Consider the following 19,574-nt stretch of genomic DNA (forward strand, 5'->3'; position numbering starts at 1 on the left):
GTAAAAATAGTCCATGTTTCAACCTTCTAAATTGTTAATTTCTTAATTTTAAAAAATCCCCTACAATTTTTAAAATTCCTTACAACCTCTTCAAGTTCTTGACTTAAACTCGCTATAATCAATGGTCCCTGGAAATTCTAACTTTTAGTACCACGGTTTCCTTTTGACTTCCTCAGCTGTTCCTTTGGCCCTACCACTGCATTTGAAAGCCCACTTCTATATTCAAAAATCTCTTCTCAGTCCTGGGGTTCTGCCCCCCCCCAACCTTTGTTCCCTTCCTGAACACCAAGTGCTAATGCACTGAATTAGAAAGCATGGGAGCCGAGGGCAGACATCACCTCCTGGAAACAGACAGGGCGCTTTCAGCCTCAGCCAGACATCCACTCGGCAGCAGGAGGCAAATACAAATGCGCCAGAGAGAAAGGCCAGGCACTGCTTGATCCACACTGACTCGTAGAACCTCTGGTCCTGCACTCTTGCTTCCTGGTCTGACACTTTTGTAAAGATGAAGTAAGTACACAGAGATACCTACACACAAGGTGACATGAAGTTTGGGGTGCTGCTATAAAACTATTCCAAGGAAAGTGGGTGGTGACAGAGATGAGAGACAAGATCGTCCATGAGTCAAAACTGTGGAAGTGGTGGATAGGCAGATACATAAGGTTTATTTTATTATTTATCTACCTCTCATAGGTTTGACATTTTTTTTACAGCGATTCTTCAAATATAGTATGGGTAAAATGTTCAGGATATATGGTTAAAATTATGCTTCCCTTGCCAGGGACTTGAGCCAGCTGCCACCCTGTTGTCCTAGGCCAAGAGCAGAGTTGTTTCAGGGCTGACAGCAGGAGAGAGTGGGTCTGGGTACATGTTTAGGGAAGTGGTCGATGGCCAGACCTCAGTCACCCTGCCCACATGTTGTCCATTCTCGGAGATCTTCAAGCCCTCCCAGATATGGGCACTGATAGCCTTACTGGAGGTGCTAGGATGTCTGAGAGGGCAGGTTATCACCCAGAGGGGAGTCTTCAAAGGTCCTCAGGGGTCTTGGAACAAATACCTAGTGTTTTGGCATCCTCTTGCCAAGGCAGACAAGCCAGAGATCAGGTCAAGGGGTTAAGAAGTGGAGACTCCCATTTCTGTTTGCACAAGTTAAAATTGCAAGTTATTGCCCCAGTGGGTGGGTCTGACTGGGAGCTACAGTGTCATTCAGGTGGAGATGGTGGGGCCACAGCGGTAGTGTTTGGAACCGTGGAAAGCAAACATACAAAACCATCTGCTAAACCAAGGCTGGGATAACCTTGGGGATGGGGGGGAAGCACCAGGGACAGTAGGCACAGCTCCAAAACCAAAACTGATCCAACCAGAGATGGATAAATTCCAGTGTAGCCATCTCTGACTTTTGGTATACCTCTTCATCACTTTTTTGTTAATTTGCACAAAACCCTGCCTTCTCAACACGGGCTATTTCAACTTGGAAAACAGCAACTGGAAGCTTGTTCAGCTGTCTCCAGAAGCTGTTGTTCGGCCCTGGTGTTGGCCCTGTGCCGTGAAATCTTGCTCCTCAGCAAGTCACCTAATCTTTGCTTGGAGGCTGGTATGTAGTCTCGGTCTCCATATTTCGGTAGGGCCCACCCGGGCCCTGTGTGGATCAGCCATCCACACATGCACAGTTGACCCAGGAGGAACATGGGGTGAAGTCCAGCTCATGCTCTGCTGAACAAGACCTGCCTCCAGCCAGAGGGTGCCCATCCTTTCCCAGGATAGCAGGGCCCTCGCTGTCAGCCCCTTTTCTCTCGTTGCTTCTGGAGCATCCAAACACACCTCCCGCACCTCCCACACCTGCGTGCCCCCTCTTCTAAAGGCCTGGTTGAAGACCTGGAGCCAGGGCTACTGTCCTTGGGGCCCCTCCTTTTTGCCTATAGCATCTTTGATTAAACAGAATCTCTTGTATATTTGATTTCCACTGACCCAAAAATTTTTGCTGTGGCTCCCACCTCCTCCCCCTCAAATGATGCCATAGCCCCCTGCTAGACCCATGCTTCAGGGATGACAACTTATAATCTTACTTGTACAGAAAAGGGGTACTTCTCTGCTTAACCCCTTGACCTGGCCTCTGCCCATGTTGTCACAAGAGGTGCCCCTGAATGTTCCCTGCTCTGAGTGGGCTTCATACCCATCCATCAACCATGCCCTTTCTCAGCCAGCTCTAACCCCTATGTCCATGTACCCACTTTCTGTTTGCTAATCCTTTAGAAAAAAGAAAAAAAAACAGAGGATGACACATTTTATATTTGGGGATAGTTCTGGGTTTTCAGTAAACTATAAAGGAAGCACAGAGAGGAAGGTTCCTATCAACCCAATACCTTTAAGGTGATGTGCTACATTGCCATGGGGTGTCTACTAAACCACAAAACTAACACTGGTGTGACTGGTGGTTTTTCAACTTGCTTTTAAATAAGAAAGTCTGAAGTTGAGCAGATGAGCAAAGTCACGTCCCTGCTGTGAAGAGGAACAGTAGGCTGTTCATACAGTCTGGGTTTCTCCGGCTACAGATGGACATGATGACACACCTGCCAGGACACCCTAGTTAGCTCTGCTAGACCCAGAGGAGCTCAAAGTCAAGACCTCTGTCCAACAGATGGACACCACTGCTGTCACCCTGTCAAGGCCTGTGACTCTGCAACTTGGTCTCAGAAGAGACTGTGATGGGGATCTGAAGAAGAAAACAAAGGAATATCAATTGTATCATATTCACCTCAAAGTTCAACTCACCCGCCAAAAAGAAAACATTTTACACTGAAAATGAAGATAGGTAAGAGGAATTAGGAGTCCTACATCGTATGTCTCACTCCAAGGAACAATTTATCAGTGCTATAGAGCTGTCAGCCGCTGACATGATAAGGAATAACACCAAATGAATAATGTTTCCTCCAAAACCAACTCCTTTAATTACAAGCCTCTTCTTTCCAGAAGAGAAACAGAGATGCAGAAACACCAATTTCATGCACTTGTGCCTGAATAATGTCTCCATGCTGCTTTTTCCAGATGGCGACCTTCTCACTGGAGGGACTAATGATGTGGGCATATTTAGGGAAAAACCAATAACGGAGTCTTTAACCTTCAACAACAAAAAGCGTGTTGTACAAAATGTTCCTTGGGATGCATTAGAAAATATCAATTACATTGCTCACTGAGGTGTAATCAGCTGTAATAATCAAAATTAATTTTTAAAAATAATTAAAGAGACCCCAGGGCAAATAGTTGATGCTCTTATCCTATGACATCACAGTGTACATATGTACCTGAGAAGTTGTGCCTTCTGTTAGCAGCAAAGGCATCTCGCGAGGATGAGTGATGGGTCCGGGATCTGCAGGCTGGTGAGTCTTGTCTCAGCAAAAAGAAAAGGGTTTCACTCCCTCCTCCCTCCATACAGTGCTGTACACATTCCTTAAGCACCTCCTATACACCAGGCACTATTCCCAGCCCAGACTGATTTACCAGTATAGGATGCTGCTACGCAAGAACACAGCTGACATTTTAAAGTGTAGTCCACTTTGTTTCAAAAATAGCTTCTCTTTAAAAAGTCCACAAAATATTACAAGTAGAGGAATGGATAAATAAGTTCAAGTGAAAGAAAAATGGGCTTCAAACAGGAAGGAAATAGATAGCAGGAGGGGTGTGTGCATGCACCTGTGTGTGCATGTACTTGATGTACCTGTGCTTTGTAGAAAGGTATGCCACCAGGTGTGGCCTTCGGAGAGCTGGGCCACCCTGTGTCCCTGAGCTCCCAGTTTCTGGATCAAAGAGGAAGACACAACAGAGATGGAAGCCCTGCCGAGCTGCGTGGCTCTCCCTAGTGCAGACAGCAAGGGAGCGCTCTCCCGTGGCTGCCTTCTCCCTATGTTCCACCACACTGACCTTTGCTGCCCTGAACCTTCAGCACACACCTCCTTGGGGCCTTTACCTGACATGCTCTCTCCCTGAACATTCTTTCAGAGAGCCACAAACTTGGGTCCCTCCTTACTTCCTGCTCCACATTCCACTACCATGTCTACCATGTTGGGTTTCAACATAGTGGGTTCCATGTCACTAGCCAGAACCTGTCTCGCCACCCTCCACCACTTGGTCAATTTTTCCCACTGCTATTAGCAGTTCCAACCTTTACAAATGAATTTATCTGTGTGTCTTTACTTTTGAGGATGCAGTCTCTGTAACAGCAGAGAAGGTGTCGAGTTTGCTATCTTCTATCATCTCAAGAGGACATTTTCCTTCAGCAGTCTGCTTTTACCAGAGACAGAGCCAATTTCATATATTCTTTCTTCTATATCGATCATGGTGAGTCAAGAGCAAACTGCTATAAACCCTTAGTAAAACTACATGACCCCCAATCAATGCAGTCAGCTCAAGCTTTTTTCAGATGAGCAGTTTTTCATGTCCCTAGGACTTGGAGGGAACTGAACAGTGTCGATAACAGCGATCTTGGAGGATGACCGTGAAAAGAAGACAGTATCATTCTCCTGACTGCATAGTAGCCCATGGTGACAGCTGCCTGGATTTGGAGCTGGTGAGATTTGTGGCTAACCTCACTTTCAATGTTACATGGGCAAGAGCTGATTATGTAATGTGTCTATATCTGTCTACCCCACCTTCTTGGGGAGTTCCTTCCCACACTCATTTGTCATCGTACAGACATTAGAACAGAAATACTCAATTAAGTTACATTTATTGCCCAAGGTCTACTGACCCTGTGGCATGACCATTCAATGCCCATAACCTGCCTGACAGATTGCATTACCTAAAAAAAGGCTTAACAAGATTTCCAGTTCTACGTGCTCTTGTCACTCCTCACCAGATGAAGTCTAAGCCCCTTGAATTTGGGCAGAAATCTGTGTCTTGACCAAAGAAATGCAGTGATTCTGCATGACTCCTGAAACTTGAACCTGGCTTATATCTCCCTCCACTGCTCTATTGAAATTGGACCTTTTAAAATCAGCCACGAAGTTGTCATCAAACCCAGGATGAACAGAGAAGCCGTGTGTAGATCTTCTGACCAAAGCCTCAGGTCTGACTAAAGTTGGCAACAACCAGATGTGCAGGTAAATGAAACTTCCAATGATCCCAATGAAGCTCCAGAAATTGTGCACTAGAATCAATATCCCACCTGTTCTTGTTATGCTTCAAATTCCTTACCCTAACCACTGCGGCCATAAAAACTCGTTGGCACCACTGAGATTCAGGAGGGTTTGTTATGCAGTTTTAGAGGAATGGATTGGGAAACCCCAATCACTCAGCCCACACAGTCAGGAGGACCCACCGCCTTGTCTTCTGGCAATGGTGCCAATGCTACTGCCCCCACTTTGTTGAGCTCACACCCAGCTCCTGCTGAGCTGCAAGTTGGTGCTCTGTGAACACGCCTGTCTCAGGAGGAGAACAGGAACAAGAATTGAATTTTTTTAATGTCATAAGGTACACCTGCTACTGACTCTCTTGAAATGAAATATTCATTTCAAGTCAAAGTTAGCCTGACGTCTGGCTCTCCTACTAAATGTAGCTTCAGCTGGGAAGCTACAAGCACACCTTTAAATACTCACAAGAATGTGGAGTTCCATCACCTCTAGCAACAACAGAGAAAGGAGATACAGTGCAGGGTGTTTGAAGCAAAGTACCTGACGTTTCTATAAAGACAACAAGCCTGGACTCACCTCTGTCTTGTACTCAGGGTCCTTGGCTTGCCGCCCATTCATCAGCCTCATGGCTGAGGACAGGCTTTCACTCCACAAAGTGACTTTGCTCTGATGTCCAGAACTTGAGCGGCTAGCCAGTGACTTCTTCTCAGATGCTGGGGATGGGAAAGCGAAGACGTCAGAGGTAGAGTTGAGGGAGCATACATGCTATTCTACAGGTGACTTGGCTTTCAAAGGATGGGAGAGGAGCACGTCTGCCTCCAACAAGGGAAACAAGCTGGATTACAAGTTCTCAAAGCCATCTTCTGACCAAGAAATAAGTTGTGGGCTTTAGGGGGTGCGGGTGGGGGTCACTGGGTCTGACTTAGACTTCCAGCTCTACAACTCACTGACTTGAACAAAGATGTAAACTAAAGTTCCTGAGCTTTGGTGTGCTCATCCTGTAAAACAGTGATAATAGTATTTGATCCCATTGTGGTGTCATGAGGAGTAAATAAAATGTGTTCAAAATGCAGAAAGTTTTCAAAACATAGCTATTGGCAAAAAGACAGCCACTTGTAAGCTTTCAGATGGATTGTATCCTTTTTCCCCACTATATGTGTATAGGTATGTATGTCCAGTTTTTTTGTACTTTTCCCTGAAATAGAAACTGAAATTTTGACTTCATTTGTGTATATGTATATCTGTGTATGTATATGTGTGTGTGTTCACTTGTATGTTGATATACATGTATATATTTGCCTGAAATAATGTGGAAAGTCAATTAAATGAAAGGTTTTATCTTAGACAGTCTAGAATTATCTACATGGAGATAAGGAACACTAGAGTCACTGGGAATTTTGTGATGTTACAAAATTTAAAACAATTTTATGTGTCATAATTTGAGAACTCTTTAAAAACAAAATTGAAAGCTTCCTAGAGCTGTGTTGACCAATGTGAGGGTAAAATGTTGGGTTGTTGATAGAATGCAAGGGAAATTAATCTTTGGATGAAGACTTCCACTTGGAACATGAAGACCTGAGATTCCAGCTCACCATATCACTTGATGTTAGGTGTCAAAGCTGGCAAGTAAATATCAGACAGAACCTAGAACCCTAAGTTCCACAGCCTCCCTCAAAAAGATTTAGAGAACCTGGTTGTCGCCTCTTGGCTTCCTGTTACAAGATGCAAAGCAGCATCAATTCTTTGTGAGCAAAGACTCATGGGGTTTTGGTGATGTAAATAAAATAAAAGGGAAGGTCTGGCTGGAAAAGGCTCTGGACTTCGAGTGCAATCTTGGGAGAGTCTGACTCATCAAGAAGTTCCATCCCTGGAGCACAGTGGACAGAAACCTAGGTAATGTTGCCAGGACTTGAGCATCGTCTCCTCCCAGAGTGGCGTGACCTCTTCAATTTTCACTTCACTTTCTCCAGGTTTCACAGTAAGATCAATCTTGAAGTTGTCCTCCAGCTCCTGACGCCTCTGTGATATGAGTTGCTGCCAGAGAGTCCTCACCTTCTTTTGGATGCTATGCTGGACTAAGGGAGAGAGCACAGCACACAATCAACACAGCCCGTCTTTCTCCCAAAGAGCACCAGGAGATGGCATTTCTCGTTTGCTTTTACTTGCAGCCTTCTTGCATATCATCCCAGCATTTCAAACTCCACCAAGAAAGCAGTCCACAGGACCGCTGGCAATGCTACTAATATCCATGTGAGCTGACCTTTCCCCTGCCTCTAATTTTCTGCCGCTAAATCCTGCTCCCTCACATGTCCAGACCTGGAAACACAACTGACTGGCACAGGGAGCCTTTTTCTCTCATGTCCCATTTCTTAATCACTGGAAACAGATCCGTGTAAGTGTTACAGAAACATATTGCCTCTCCCCACCCCAAACAATTCTTTTCAACTATACCTTCAAGGTAAATGATGTTGATCCCACAGGGAAATAGACACAAGCCTAAGCCTGTACCAATGGCCAGTCCTCTCTCCAGCAACTGGTCCATGCTTCTCGACACCTATCTATCTCAGTGCCCAGGTATGGACAAACCTACCAAGCCAGTGACCTCTATAATCTCCTGAAATGTGCTTTAATTCCCTCTGATCTTGGACTAATGGGTCTCCCCACAACCCCAATACCAGATTCTTTTGTCTGTTTTTCTTACCCTTGGGGAATGGATCTTGTTCAATCACCCACTAGCCAAATCCCCAGATTTGTATGTTTATGTTATAATTAACACTGAGTCTGAGTAAAATTTAAACTCCCAAGAATTTTGAAAACACTGCCTTTGGGCACCCACCTGACCAGATCACAAGCTCTCACAGTCTACACAGCACAGCAAGCCAGTGTGGTAGAAGAAGGTCTGCTGATGCTTCCCGGATTGAGAGCAATCTCTGGAACACATGGATCTGGCTGCTAGTTCCTTCCTCGCTTTCTTTCCTTACAATTTGTGTTACTTTTAATTTGATTCAATATTAGCAAATCCAAGCATAAAATTCCATAAAGTCAGAAGTCTTGTCTAAGTACTGTTTGTTTATTCCATTCCTATTTTCTAGAGAAGAAAAACAAGAGGTAGCTAAATACTAGCTTCAAGTGAGTTAGATGGAAAATTCAAGAAACTCCCCTGAAAATGTGAAATCAGGGCAGTCATCTTGGATTTGAGCAAATACACCAAGTTCTTACTCTAGAGAAATCCCACAGAGTTTTCTTTTCATTTATGTGTCTAATCCACTTCATTTCTAGTAGGTAAAGAGTATTCCAATTGTATCCTTTAGCTGCTGCACTAATACTTTGTATGACAGTTCCTAAATTCTCTTCTGGCCTTGGAGATTCTCCTTAGGATTTGCTACCTTATCTTGGAAGGAATAAGGTGAAGAATGCAAACTTAGCTGTTATCACTATTCATCTCTCCCAAGTAAATTATAAATAAAATGTACCATCATTCAAACTTGAGAAGTCTTCCCCAGTCTTTTCTCTTACTTCTTCATTTGGAAAAAGAAAGACTTGATAATAAGGACTCGTTCTGGGCTTGGGATCCAATCCAAATCCTTCTGGATAGCTAACAGACAAAAGATTTTTCACTATAAGCTCATTTTGGGGATTATTACATTATACTTTATTATAAAAATCACTTTCCAAGTAGTATATATCAATATGGAAAAATATGTCAAATTAGCTAAAGGAAATACCAGATAGCAATGTTTAGAACATACATTATACAATAGCATTTAAGTTATTAAATGCAATCCAGACATCTAGCAGGGCCCCTGAGTCCTCCCATTTCTCCCTCTATCAGAACCACTCATTTTTTCTTGGGCTCCCCTAAGGTGCTGGATTCTGCCTCCACTTGGCACTACTGCCATACTGCCTGGAAGGGGTCCCAGGTAGACTTTATGGCCATCTGTGCAATTGTATATGGCCTATTCTCAAAGGACCCCTGCTTGAGTTTTGTGTCACTGTCTTGAAGTTGATATAATTTTTGCACAAGGGCCCCACGTTTTCATACAACTAGAGGCCCACACATCATGCCAGTAACTGGACATTAGTCCACAGTAATTTACGATTAGGGCTGCCAAGCACCATGTGCTCTGGAGCTCCTAGTCGTATAAGTGCCCACATACTCTGTTCTCTGGGCCCCGTAAGTCAACTAAAGTAAGTACACTTTCAGTATATGTTTGTGGGTAGAACCAAAAATGACAAACAAGGAAATAAAAAAAATGTCATCATATAAGAATGCCTGTTTTTAAGCTTTCTAGAATAAAGACCCTCTGGACTTTGGAGGTCATATTGTTAACAGAGGGATCTGAAGCGGGTGGAATCTCAAGCACACACATCAGCTGATATTTCTTCTCTCTCTATCTATGCTTCAAATATGGATAAGATGCAACTATTAATAAACAGAAAAGAAATAAAGAAATTCCACCCAGTTTAGTCCATACACTGAAAATGGAATTCTTTTAATTCAAATATAAAGACAAACTCTTCTTCTGGGCTAGAAGTGCTTTGCGGAGAGTTTTAAGATAAATTAACTCTAGTGTTTTTGAGAAACATAATAATCAACTGGATATGATTTGGGGTTTTGTTTTAAGTGAAGTATCATCTGCATTAAGGAGAACATAATCCAGGAAAAGTGCAAGAGCAAAGAGCATATTCCATAGTTCTCTCCACCTCTACACTCAAAATAATTCTATCAAAAAGAGATAAAATGACATCAAGGCACAGCTGAGCCAAGACATGTATCAACACAGCCACATACAGAGAAGGCTCACTTACACAGAGAACTCTCGATATGAGCTCCAGCCTTGGACTTCAAGGATTTAAATAAGATTAATTTATTTTTATGAGTATTTCTTACCTCTGCTTATACACATTTTATATCATAAATTATTTTTGAATATACAGTATTTTATATTTAATGTTGGAGTTTGGGCCCCCAAATTAAATCAATGGTATATTTCACAATTTTAGGACTGTGAAAATTACTGTTTCATGGTGACACAAGCTACTCAGCCACATGAGCAGTTTTGAGGAGCACCAAAAACATTATCAAACATTGTACCTAATGTGAACAATCAGAGAAACAAAATGATTCTATCATTTATATCAATCAAGTGTGCTCTTACGACTTTCCTTTTTGTGCTATCACTGATAAGCATGGGATCAAGTCGGCAGCTCTTACCTTCTTGAATTGAGCAGCAAGAGACAATGCATGAAACAAAGCAGGAAGCTGATGTTGGAGTTATAGGTGGCAAAGATAACATCCCAGTGTTCCTGGAGGAAGCTCAGGATGCTGAGAAGGCTAAGGCACTCAGAGAGTGACTGCTGGGGTTTGGAGAGGCAATAAAGGATGACTTTATTTAAACTGCTGTATAAAGCACCGATGATGGCATCCCTTTGAAAGGAGGCATTCTCAATGACCTGTGTCACAAGATAAACACAAACACAACACAAACTTGTGCATACTTTATCAGATATTAACTTAGTTAACTGAAAAAAGCTATAAAATGTGACACAATCTAAAATTCATATAAAACTCATTTACTCTTTGTGCCTCTTTCTAATTGTTTCTAAATGATTGATACAAATTTTTTATCTACCCAAAAAATTTTTAAAAACCCAGGCTCTTAGATTTATCAAATCTTGAGTTAAAACAAACTGAAAGTTTACTTTGGTCCTATTCTGGAAAATAAACATGGGGGGCTAGATATTTACAAAATACCAATAATATAGTTGGCATTCAACACATAAACATGCTATTAATAGTGTCAAGTATATGTATCATTATTAATAATAGTGATCATGTATAATGTGTTTACAATTTTCAAGTAACAAACTAAGAATTTCATACATACATGTTTAGATTTACATGCATTGTCTTGTTTAAATACCCTAAGAACAGCAAAAAGTGGACATGTAGATACCCCCTTTTTAGGAATTAGAGGGCTGATGGTCAGCAATAGGTCAGCAAAGTCAAACATGCACCAGACACTTCAGCTATGCATTTAAATACTATACAAGTCAAATGTCCAGTGGATTTCAGTACATGAAAAACTTCGAGAGGGAAGTGTAGTCTTAGCACTGATTGGCCCATGTATCTGTTTAACTTCTTTGAAACTAGTATATAAATAAATCTTGAATTTCTAATGCACAGCCTAATTATTATAGGCAATGATATTGCATTTAAACTTCAAAGTTAAGAGACTAGATCTTAATTATTCCCACCATTAAAAAAAAAAACAGATCATTATGGACACAATGGGTGTGAGCCAATGCTAAGGTGATAATCACATTACAGGACATAAATGTATCAAACCAATAGGTTGTATATCTTAGTATATAAATATTATATAAATAAGTTTTGTTTAAATGTGTGGGAATTTGGGATTCAGACTTTTGTCCTCACTAGATGATCATATCTTTCAAACTGAGTTTATGAGTAGTAAGAGTCACAGGCAGCAAGCAGGAGAGAAGAAGGGTGGAAGAGAACAGCACTAAGAGTTCTTGGGCCTGGCACCCCCTGAAGATATATCAGTCCCAGTGGTCACCCACCATCTGGTTTAGCTCTGGCCACTACAGAGCTGCTATGGACTGATGTTCGTATCGCCCCCAAATTCATTTATTTAAACCCTAATGCCCATGCAATGGCATCTGGAGATAGGGTCTATGAGATGTAACTATGGTTGTGAGGCTGTAGCCTTCATAATGGGATTGGTGCCTTTATAGGATGAGAGGTGAGAGCTTACTTATTTTCCATCGAGTGAGGGCACGGTGAGAAGATGGCCAGCTGCCATCCAGGAAGAGAGCCCTCACCACACACCACATTTTCAGCACCTTATCTTGGACTTCCCAGAACCATGAGGAATAAACACTTGTTGTCAGGTTACCCAACTAGAGTATTCTGTTAGAGCAGCCAGAACTGACTAATACAGAGGCTCAGCCGCTACTCTCATTCTTGACATGACTTCTCAAGAACCTGACTTTAATCTCCTCATTGTTGACAAAGGCTATTTCTTTCCTCTTGTAGTTATTCTTAAAGTTTCTGAAAACATTTTCTTCAAGACACCACATCAGCCAAACTATCTGTCCCCCTAGGGATCATGTTCAGGTCTAGTCCTCAGGCTGAGGGTGACTACCTATGAAAGTGCTGAGGTGTGATATTCTCCCTGTGAGGTGTGCGGGGGATGGAAAGGGAGATCTTCTGTAGAAGACACACAGAGAGCTGCTGATCGTAATTTCTGGAGGCATATTTCTGTTTAGTAATACACAAGGTGGAACCACCTTGTATCAAAGTGAGCTCCTCACACAGGGAAGGTTCAAAGTCACTTATCAGGAAAGATTACCACAGTGAAATGAGACGTGAAGTTCAACTCTAGAATTCTGAGGTGGTATGAGTCCCTCTGTGTCTATGTACTGGTATGCATAATAAAGACTGTGTTCACATGTATACACACACTCATACTTAAGGATTTATCTATAGGCATGCATTTGCATGTCAAGGTGTACAGTAGATCTTTCAAGAGAGCAAGATAGCACATGTAGCAACAGGACTATTAAAAAAATAGACTCTGCCTTGATTTCAGGAAGGTACAACTGTGATAAATGGAGGAGGATAATACAATAGAAAATTAGATGGCCCTTTGGAGATAAAGGCATTGTTGTTGATGAACAGTATTAAATCAACAACCACAATAAGAAAAAAGTAAAAATCAAATTATAAAATTATAAAAAAAAATCAACAACCACAATAAAACCCCAGAGGTGTGTGTGTGTAGTATAGGAGGGGACAGACTCTGATTCCATAACTGGGGACTGTTGTTCTGCTCACTGAGACAGATGCAGGTGGCCTGAGGTCAGAGGCAGTAGGGTCCTCCATGTTGCTTGGGTCACGAGTCCTTCCCCGCCTCCCACTCATCCAGTAGACCAGCAGTAGACCACCCACAGACACTTGGTGGGTCAGCATGAGTTTCCTCAGCTCCATGGCAACCCAGCATTCTTACCACCATGATGTGCTCTGTTATGAAGGTAAGGACATGTATGGGGTCTGCTGAGAACATCCCACTGTACAGCTTCTCCACCAGCTTCTGGGCAAAGAAGGAGATGTTTGCTAGTGAAGGAAGAGCAGCAGCTTCTGTGTTTAGCTGGGGATCTTGACTGCCTGGGAGAAGTAAGAAGACAGAACAAGTCTGAGAAATTTCACTCTTAACAGAGCCCTCTTCACAATAGTATCCAAGCTCCTCTTGGTAATCAAACACCTCTCACTCAACTTTGTATATTCCACTGCAACTCTCTATATAAAATGTGTTGCAGTGAAGATGGAATATTACTTAGAGTAGGTGCCCAACAAGCACACAGTTTTTCAAAATAAATTGAACTTGAATGATTCAGTCGGTGATAGAAAGCAAGTTAGAAGGCAAGTGTGAGACAACATATGGCCATTTGGAATGACAGTGGAGGAGAATTTAAGGCAGACAGCCAATGCAAAGGCTGTCAGGGTGACCGAAACCCTGCTGCTATAGGGGACATAAGATAAAGCTGTAATGGTCTGTCCACACTCCCCAAGATGGTAGGTATTGTGCTCAGATGTGGAGGAGAGTATCTCAGCCCTCAGTTAGCCACTGCTGTCCTCACCCACAGGCTTTGGCATCTGTCCAGAGTCACATCATCATCCAGTGACAGAACCAAGATCAGAACTGGGACCTCCAAGCTCTGCCTTTCACCTTTCTATATCACACTGCAAATATTTTTCAAGAGAGATGAAAAGTTGGGGTTTCTAAACTGTCTGGCAAGGAGGACTCTAGAATCAAGTCACAAAGGATTCCCTGGCCAAGCTCAGAACCCACAAAGGACTTTGTTGAATCCTGTTGGGCAGGAGGTTCCCTGTCAGAGATCTGAGTGGAGCTGCAATCGTCAGTCTGAGGGCATCTGGACTCAGGTTCTTTCATCTGAGAAGTATGTGTTGTGTCCAGGCAGAGGTGCAAAGAAGAAGACGCTGAGCAGAAGAATGTCCAATGCCAGTTGAGGCCTTGACTCTCTTCACAAAAATAAGACACAATACTCCAGAAGCTAGAGGAAAGCCAATGTTAGCTCAGAGGACAGAAGTATGTTCTGTCTGTGCAGGGCCCAAGGATGGCAGTGCTGGCGTGGAAACGTGCACGCCTGCAGGCAGGGCCAGTGAGTTCATGTGGCAGATTAGTGCTGGAACTAACATGGGGTGGAGGGTATCCCCCCGTGGCTCCTAAAGCACCCCCTAGTGCTACAGCCCAGCTCCCTCTAGAAGGCTAGAGTTAGCAGCTGGCAGGCATACTGAGGTCTAATCATCTGTGAACAAAAATAAGGAACAAGTCACCCCCACTCACCTCTGAGCAGTGACTTCTCACCACCACTCATCACATGAAATATCTCCATTGTGGAAAGCAGGATCTCAGACTGGAAGTCTCGTTTCTGTTGGCTGGTAGCATTTCCTGGAGAAGCCTGGAAGCACATCATCATAGCCAACATGTCCATTCAGTGCCATGTAGGCCTGACCCATATGCTAATAACAGCAGTTGGAGATGTCACTGCCACCAGCTCGAAGCTGGCCCTTCTCCAGGGCAATGCTCTCTGCTGACAGATCTGCTCCCCCAGAAAGAGACACCCACTTCCCAGAGTAAGGAGGCAAGTGGGGAAGAGAGAACCACACAGCCTTCTAGCAGATGCCTCAATGTGGAACCAACTCTGGGATGCAGGCACCATGCCCGTGTTATTGTTGAGACCATTCTTGGACAGTTTTTCCCTCATCTCCTTATTTGTTCCTTCTCGGCTTCTCCTGAGAGCATCCCCAATAAATCCCTTCCACAAAATCCCTGCCTTGGGTTCTGCTTCTACCCTAGCTAAGGGTTCTGCCTTCTTTCATCTTCCCACTCTCAGTAGGCTCCCTGCTGCCCTAGGGCCTGTGGCCCCTGTGGTCTCCCTCCCAGTACACCCCTGCAGTCTAAGGAGCCATGTCCACCCACCCAGAAGCTGGCAAGGTCAGGCACAAGTGAACTCTTGTAAGACCAGCCCTTATGTGTCCCTGGGCACACCCACTTCTTCAAGGCACTTGTACCCTCTGAGAAACCCGTTTTAACCATGCCTTGTCCAACCCACCTCCAGGAACACCTCCAGTGGTAACCACTGCTTGGGACTGGGGGCGGAAAACAAGAGCTCCTTCAAGAGTAGCTGCGTGAACTCCCTCAGCTGCTTCCGGGTGGGATGTGACTTGGAAGGAGCCTGGAGACTTTCCACGGTGCTGCTGTCTTTGGCCTCAGCCCCAGCACTGCTGGCATTCTGGGTGGACTCAGTCATGACTCCCTCAAAGACAAAAGAGTACCCTCATGAGCAGCCTGCCCTGCCTCCCAGCGCATTCACATCCAGGTCCCCCTCAGAGCCATGGGTGGGCAGGATTCTCGTCACAAGTAAGGAAACTGAGGTGCTCAGCAGGGGAGTTTGCCCTGCACACTGCGTTGCTGTGGTCTCTGAGCCTGAGATAGGCAGGAGTCACGGTGAGAAGCTGGTCTCAGGGCAGGAGAGACCTGGGCTCAGAGAGGACACCCAGAATGTATATAGGCAAGTTGGTCCCTTGCCTACAGCCACAGATGCCCATCATTCCAATGGTAATAATGAAAAACTCGGAAGAGGTACATGAGGACGCAATGAGAGAACAGTGGCAGTGGCCATGCCTGGCCCCTGGAATGTAGTCAAGAAGACCTTTGGTGGAGCCCTCAACATTACACCTGCCAGGCTCTGCTGAGGCCGACAGAGAGGATGCTCAGGGAAAAGGGAGGAGGAGGACTTCAGCGAGTCCGGGCATCCACCCAGAAGTGCTTTGGCCTCTGTCTTGTTTTTATAGTTATAAAAATATCAGGAGAGAAACCAAACAGTGGTCATTAGCCCAGATGCAACCAGGAGGCCAGGGAGGCGCTGAGAGGCCAAATGACACACCCAAGGACACGCAGCCAGGGTTTCCTGATTCCCTGGCCAAAAACTTCTCATGTGCACTCATCTGTCGGTACCTCCCTTTGCTCATTCATAAAATTAATGCAGCCATTCTTAATTAAGCCATAAAAAGAATTTAATGGCACCTAGGGAGGTGGTGACTGCATTAATTAGCTCCACACGGCCTTGACTGGAAAGATGTTGTATAAATTCACAGCAAAGCCAGCCTTTTGGCCACCGGTCTCCCGTGAGGAGAGGGTCTATTAGGTTTTCTAGGCAACCAAAGTCTTTCGGAGCTGACTTGGAGCCGAGACAAGGCAACGACGTCTAGGGACGTGAACCTCTAACTTGGATTCGGGAGTCCCACACTGAGGCCAGCTCCTCTGCAGAGGCTGGAGAGGTGACTTTGGGCAGGTCCTCCCCCAGGCAGCCACCAGGGACTGTGGGGAGGAAGAGCCCCCGGTCAGAGTGCACTCCAGGAGGCAGGCACAGGCAGTCAGCTGGAACCCCAACTCAGCAGAAGGCAAGCCTGGACCTTTGGGATAAGGGCTGCAGTGGAGATGTCTGGAAATGTCAGGCCAGGGACGTCAGGGTCTGCCTCCATCCGGCCAGGCTGCCTTTGCTGACACCCTCCTGTTGGGTCTTATTTTTCTCATCTGTTACTTTTGTGGATATTAACTTATCAAACAGTTCTATCTTTTATCACACCTTTATATTTAGTATTCTAATTAAAACTAGTCACTCTGAAATTTTACTTCACCATTTAATTTGATTTTAAACTGACTGTGATGAAAAGAACATGGGCTTTGGGCTGAGAGCTTAAATCTTGACTCTGTCACCTATTAATCACGGCCCACGTCATCCTCTCAACCATTTTGTGAGATTGTTCTTCCCACCCCCACTAAACCTGGCGGGACTCAGCGCCACTTCACCCCTGAATCTCATACACCCCCTGCAAGGTGTCTCTGAGTGCTCAGAAGAGTTGGAGGTGTCCAGTAGATGGAGATGACCACTTCAAACACACTTCTGGAACACATTCATTGAGTGGTCAAGCAAATCATTGTGGAGCAGGGTGTTTGGAGCAGGGTGTTTGGCCTGGCTTCTAAACCTCCACCTCTCACTGTGACTTTCTAACATGTTCCTTAACTGAAGCTATCAATTTGCAGACAGGCATCACGAGCTCATGCCCCTGTCAGGAGCTCTACTCCCTACTGTGCCCAGGTGAGGATGCCAAGGCTTCCTGCCCTTCTTCCCATCCAGCCCAGCCCTCTCCTCCTCCTCTCAGCACCCAGATGCTCCTAAGCCTAGCAGAGTGTATCCTGGCCCTGGAGCTGGCTCTCCATCTCCAGCTCACTCATCGCTCTTCCCACACCACCCCAAACACCCAAATCTTGTCCTGAAGAACTCAGTTGACTTCCCAGCCTTGGACCTTCTGACTCTAAGCTGAGTCTCACAGGGTGTCTGACTGAAAGGACATCCAAGTCCTGACCTACAAACAGGAAAAGGGTCCTGAGAATAAAGGCCAGAACAGGACCCTCGTCCAGCACCGTCCCTTCCCAGTCTGGCGCACTGGCCACAGGCTTCCAGGTATGAAATCTGACATTTTACATTATTGGTGTAGGAGTGTCTATTGTAAAATTGCACTGGAACTACCATCAAACTCTTGTTACTGAGATTCCAAAATATTGACTCTCAGTTGAAAATGATCTCAAGCTGCATTCAGCAACAGATGGAAAGTTCCAGCCATGCTACCTTAAAATGGCTGCTGTGGAGTAATTTATCATTCCTTCTTGAAAAACTGCCCTGGTCTCACTGGGGCAGGGCATTGACATGTCCTACCTTGTGGATTTCCCAGGGGAAGGTGACTGCGGCCAAGGTCTGGAGAAACTCTGGGGTCCGCCAGGCTGGGTCCTGTGGGTAGGTGCTATGCACCAGGCCCAAGAACTGCAGCACGCTGGCCGGGAAAGTCTGTTCCCATGCACGGTCCTCGGAACCTGTGGAGGGCTGAGGGTACACTTCGTGAGAGACAGTGTAGGGGAGCTGGGCTGTGGCCTGCATGGAAACCAAATAAAATGAAATCTATGCAGGGAGAGTAGACCTCCTTTCTGGGACTCTCAACAAGGCAGCTTACTCCAAAGATCGAAGATTCTAGATGAGCAGAGGATAATGGTCATGCATTGGAAAGGGATTAGTATGTGCAGAAATTGTTTTAACGGCTTCACACACTGCCTCTTCCTACCTCTGCAGTAAGATCTGTGCTCACTCCTGTGTTACAGATGGGAAGACAGAGGCAATAAGTGGCCTGCCAAAGACACCCAGTAGGTCAGGAGCAGGACTTTTCTTTATCTTCAAGACTTTTCTATTATTCCTTTTGTTTGCCTTTTAAAAATAACTTTAACTGAGTGGAAAGATAAGAAACTCCTGGGGGTTCAAACAGAAAAGGTGCATTTTTCAGGCACCATGAATACATGTACCAAAGATGTAAAGTACAGAGAACACAACTCTGAGTAGAACACCAATCATCCAAAAAAGTGGAAATGGATATTAGCAATAAAAACCAAAAATTTCAGCCTCATGGATGTTGAAAAATGTAAGCCAAAAAAGGCTTGAAACAACAATCATGAACGACAAAAAATGGAGACGCCAAATATCAAAACTTTATAATTAGCCAGAGAAAAAATTATAAGAATGATAAATATACCCAAAGTTGATGTGAAATAAATCTGCAAGTCCTCAGCTCTTTAAGTAATGGGAGGGAGAGGTTGGGTAAAGAGAATGAACTTACAAATTAAGAAGAAGAAGGAAATAACCACACAGAAGTTAAATGAATTTTAAAAGACCATTTGTTCAATCTGAGTAAGCAGGAAGCTTTTTTAAATATTAATTACCCAAACTAGGTCAAAAAAACATCTAAATGTCTAACTAAGGCAACAGTCCTGGGGAAAAAAAAATCAGGTCTAAATAGTTTCATAGGAACAATTTAAATAATATTAAGAATCACAGCTTTAACATCTTTTTGAATATAAATAATGAAAGGAATCTTTTTGTAAAGCTAGCTTAATACTGTTATCAAAATCTGACAAATATATTACAAAAAGAAAATTGCAGCCTAATGTTATTTACAAAATGCATACAAAATCATAAAATATTTACAAACAGAATAAGAATGCTGAAAGAATAAGAACAGAGTGACTGAGATCTTTGTAAAAATGCAAGGAAATATATCAATGCTACTCACAAGTAACTGGTTAAAAGAAAAAAAAAACCTGAACATCTAATTATGTACAAAAAAGTATTACATAAAAACTAAAGCACATTCCTAGTTTTAAAAACAATAAAAGAGAAATCTGCATTTTTTTAGCATAATTCTACTCAGAAAAAAATGACAAAGATACAGACAACCCATAGTAAAATAAGATGCTCATAAGCATCTGAAAAGTTATCATCGACCTCAATAAT

At 43.8% G+C, this 19,574-nt stretch overlaps 1 protein-coding gene across 1 annotated transcript in view; it reads right to left on the reverse strand.

Moving 5' to 3' along the window:
- WDFY4 (WDFY family member 4) overlaps window positions 1-19,574 on the reverse strand; it is a 197,140-nt gene that overhangs the window by 101,148 nt on the left and 76,418 nt on the right. The window contains exons 31-38 of the mRNA XM_004680667.2: window positions 17,955-18,119; window positions 15,288-15,491; window positions 14,519-14,633; window positions 13,160-13,317; window positions 10,342-10,580; window positions 8,600-8,721; window positions 7,016-7,201; window positions 5,703-5,839 (exon numbers count right to left, since the gene is read on the reverse strand). Coding sequence (XP_004680724.1) covers window positions 5,703-5,839; window positions 7,016-7,201; window positions 8,600-8,721; window positions 10,342-10,580; window positions 13,160-13,317; window positions 14,519-14,633; window positions 15,288-15,491; window positions 17,955-18,119 — 1,326 coding nt within the window. The remainder of the gene's footprint in view (window positions 1-5,702; window positions 5,840-7,015; window positions 7,202-8,599; window positions 8,722-10,341; window positions 10,581-13,159; window positions 13,318-14,518; window positions 14,634-15,287; window positions 15,492-17,954; window positions 18,120-19,574) is intronic.

The sequence above is a fragment of the Condylura cristata genome, unplaced genomic scaffold (assembly GCF_000260355.1).
Source record: "Condylura cristata isolate star-nosed mole 26May11 unplaced genomic scaffold, ConCri1.0 scaffold00011, whole genome shotgun sequence".
NCBI lineage: Eukaryota > Metazoa > Chordata > Mammalia > Eulipotyphla > Talpidae > Condylura > Condylura cristata.